Source organism: Chaetura pelagica, unplaced genomic scaffold, assembly GCF_000747805.2.
Source record: "Chaetura pelagica isolate M959 unplaced genomic scaffold, ChaPel_1.0 scaffold462, whole genome shotgun sequence".
NCBI classification, from domain to species: domain Eukaryota; kingdom Metazoa; phylum Chordata; class Aves; order Apodiformes; family Apodidae; genus Chaetura; species Chaetura pelagica.
The window spans coordinates 519,442-520,993 of record NW_009952454.1 but is presented as its reverse complement, the minus strand read 5'-3'; the positions used below and the strand labels follow the sequence as shown (position 1 = coordinate 520,993).

The 1,552-nt window shown below is 59.5% G+C and overlaps 1 protein-coding gene across 1 annotated transcript in view; it reads left to right on the top strand.

Moving 5' to 3' along the window:
• Positions 1 to 1,172: 1,172 nt before the first annotated feature.
• Positions 1,173 to 1,552, top strand: part of SNX11 (sorting nexin 11) — a 4,477-nt gene continuing 4,097 nt past the window's right edge. Inside the window, exons 1-2 of the mRNA XM_010008583.1 lie at positions 1,173 to 1,189; positions 1,261 to 1,309. Of these exons, the coding sequence (XP_010006885.1) occupies positions 1,173 to 1,189; positions 1,261 to 1,309 (66 nt within the window). The remainder of the gene's footprint in view (positions 1,190 to 1,260; positions 1,310 to 1,552) is intronic.

The following is a 1,552-nucleotide window of genomic DNA, read 5'->3' as shown; positions in this document are numbered from 1 at the left end:
CAAGTTTGGCAGAAAATCCCCACAAACCGGTGGAGCTGGATTTTTTTTCCCTTTTTTTTTTTTTTTAAAAAAAAAAAAGCCTGGTTCGTGGCCCCTCCCCTTGTCCCAGCTAAAATTAGCTCCCTCTTCAGAGGGATCTTTGCTTCTCATCTGAGCAGATAAATAAAGGCTGGGTTTCCAGCCCTGCCTGACACTTGGCAGCTCTGGTGGCCTAAAAGGCAAGAGTCCAGGAATGGGGAACAGGTGGAGGAGGGTGGCTCTGCCTCTGGGATCAGGCAGCCCTGTCCCTTGGGAGCCTGGGCAGGGCTGGGCCAAGTCCTGTGCTGCTGCTGCTTCATCCCAGGGGCTCCAAAAAGCCTCTTGGAAACGGGAGGTGAATCCAGGACACGGGACACACTTGGTCTTCCAGCTCCCCCTGACGAGTGTTCCTGGTCTGTGTCTGCACCGTGTGACTGGGTGTGTGTGTGGGGGGGGGACACACACTCTGTCTCAGGGGGGTTTCACTGCCTGGATGCTGCATGTGTTTGGTGTGGGGGGGTTATCTGGGTTGTCCCTTTGCCCCCAAACCCTGGCACTGCATTCCTGGTGTTGTTGCACAACAGGAATGACTGCAGGAGCACGTGCAGCAGAGGAGCTGGGAGCGCCAGAGGGATGTGGCTGGTGGGATGGGAGAGGGTGAGGAGGAAAACTGGGGGGCATGGGGGAACTGGGTAGCCCCCCAAGGGCTTCCCCAATGCTCTCAGCTCCTGCTGGGAGAAGGGGAAAGGGAGATGAGCAAGGAAGGGTGGTCACAATGCAGAGAGAAAAGCTGACTGGGGGGTGGAGGTGGGATGAGTTTCAGCTCAGCTGGCTGCCCCATCCCACCTGAGCAGGGAGCCCTGCTCACCTCTATCTGGGAGCCAGGGGTGTCCAAGGGCTGTTCCAGGATCCCAGCAGCTCCCTGTGAGCAGGGATGACCTGAAGAGGAGCTGTGGAGGCAGGAGGTGCTGCAGGCTCTGCTCAGGATGTGCTCTCCTGCCACCCCAGTGAGAGCCCAACAGGCCACGTTGCCTCAGGAGCGCCTGGGACATGAATGTTGGATGTTGCCTCCCTGTGGGCTCCTGGGTTTGGATCCATCCTCTTTCTTTTGTGGTCACTGAGAGGGGAGGATCAGAGAGGGCAGCCCAGCGCAGATGTGGGGGCTGGAGAGGTGCCTGGGGGGGTGCAGAGTCCATGGGAGACCCCTATCTTGTCTGACCAAATCCTTTCTTCTCTGCACAGATGTTTCCTGCTGGGCTCTGGCTCTAGGATGTTGGAGACCCGAGAGGAAGTAAGACCTTTTCCAAGGCTGTTCCTGCCCATTCCCAGCTGGGGTTTGGGAGCACTGGGGTGGGTGGTCTTGGCTGAGAGAGGGTGCTGGGCAGGGGCTGAGGGGCAGGGTTGGTGACAGGGACAGGAGAGGCTGGTGCTGCCCGTGGGGTGGGATGGCTGGGGTCATGGCTCCTGTCCCCTCTGAGCCCTGCCCAGGGGGGGGGGGTCCTGGGGGCGGTTTCCCCCCGGGTGTTTCCCCACG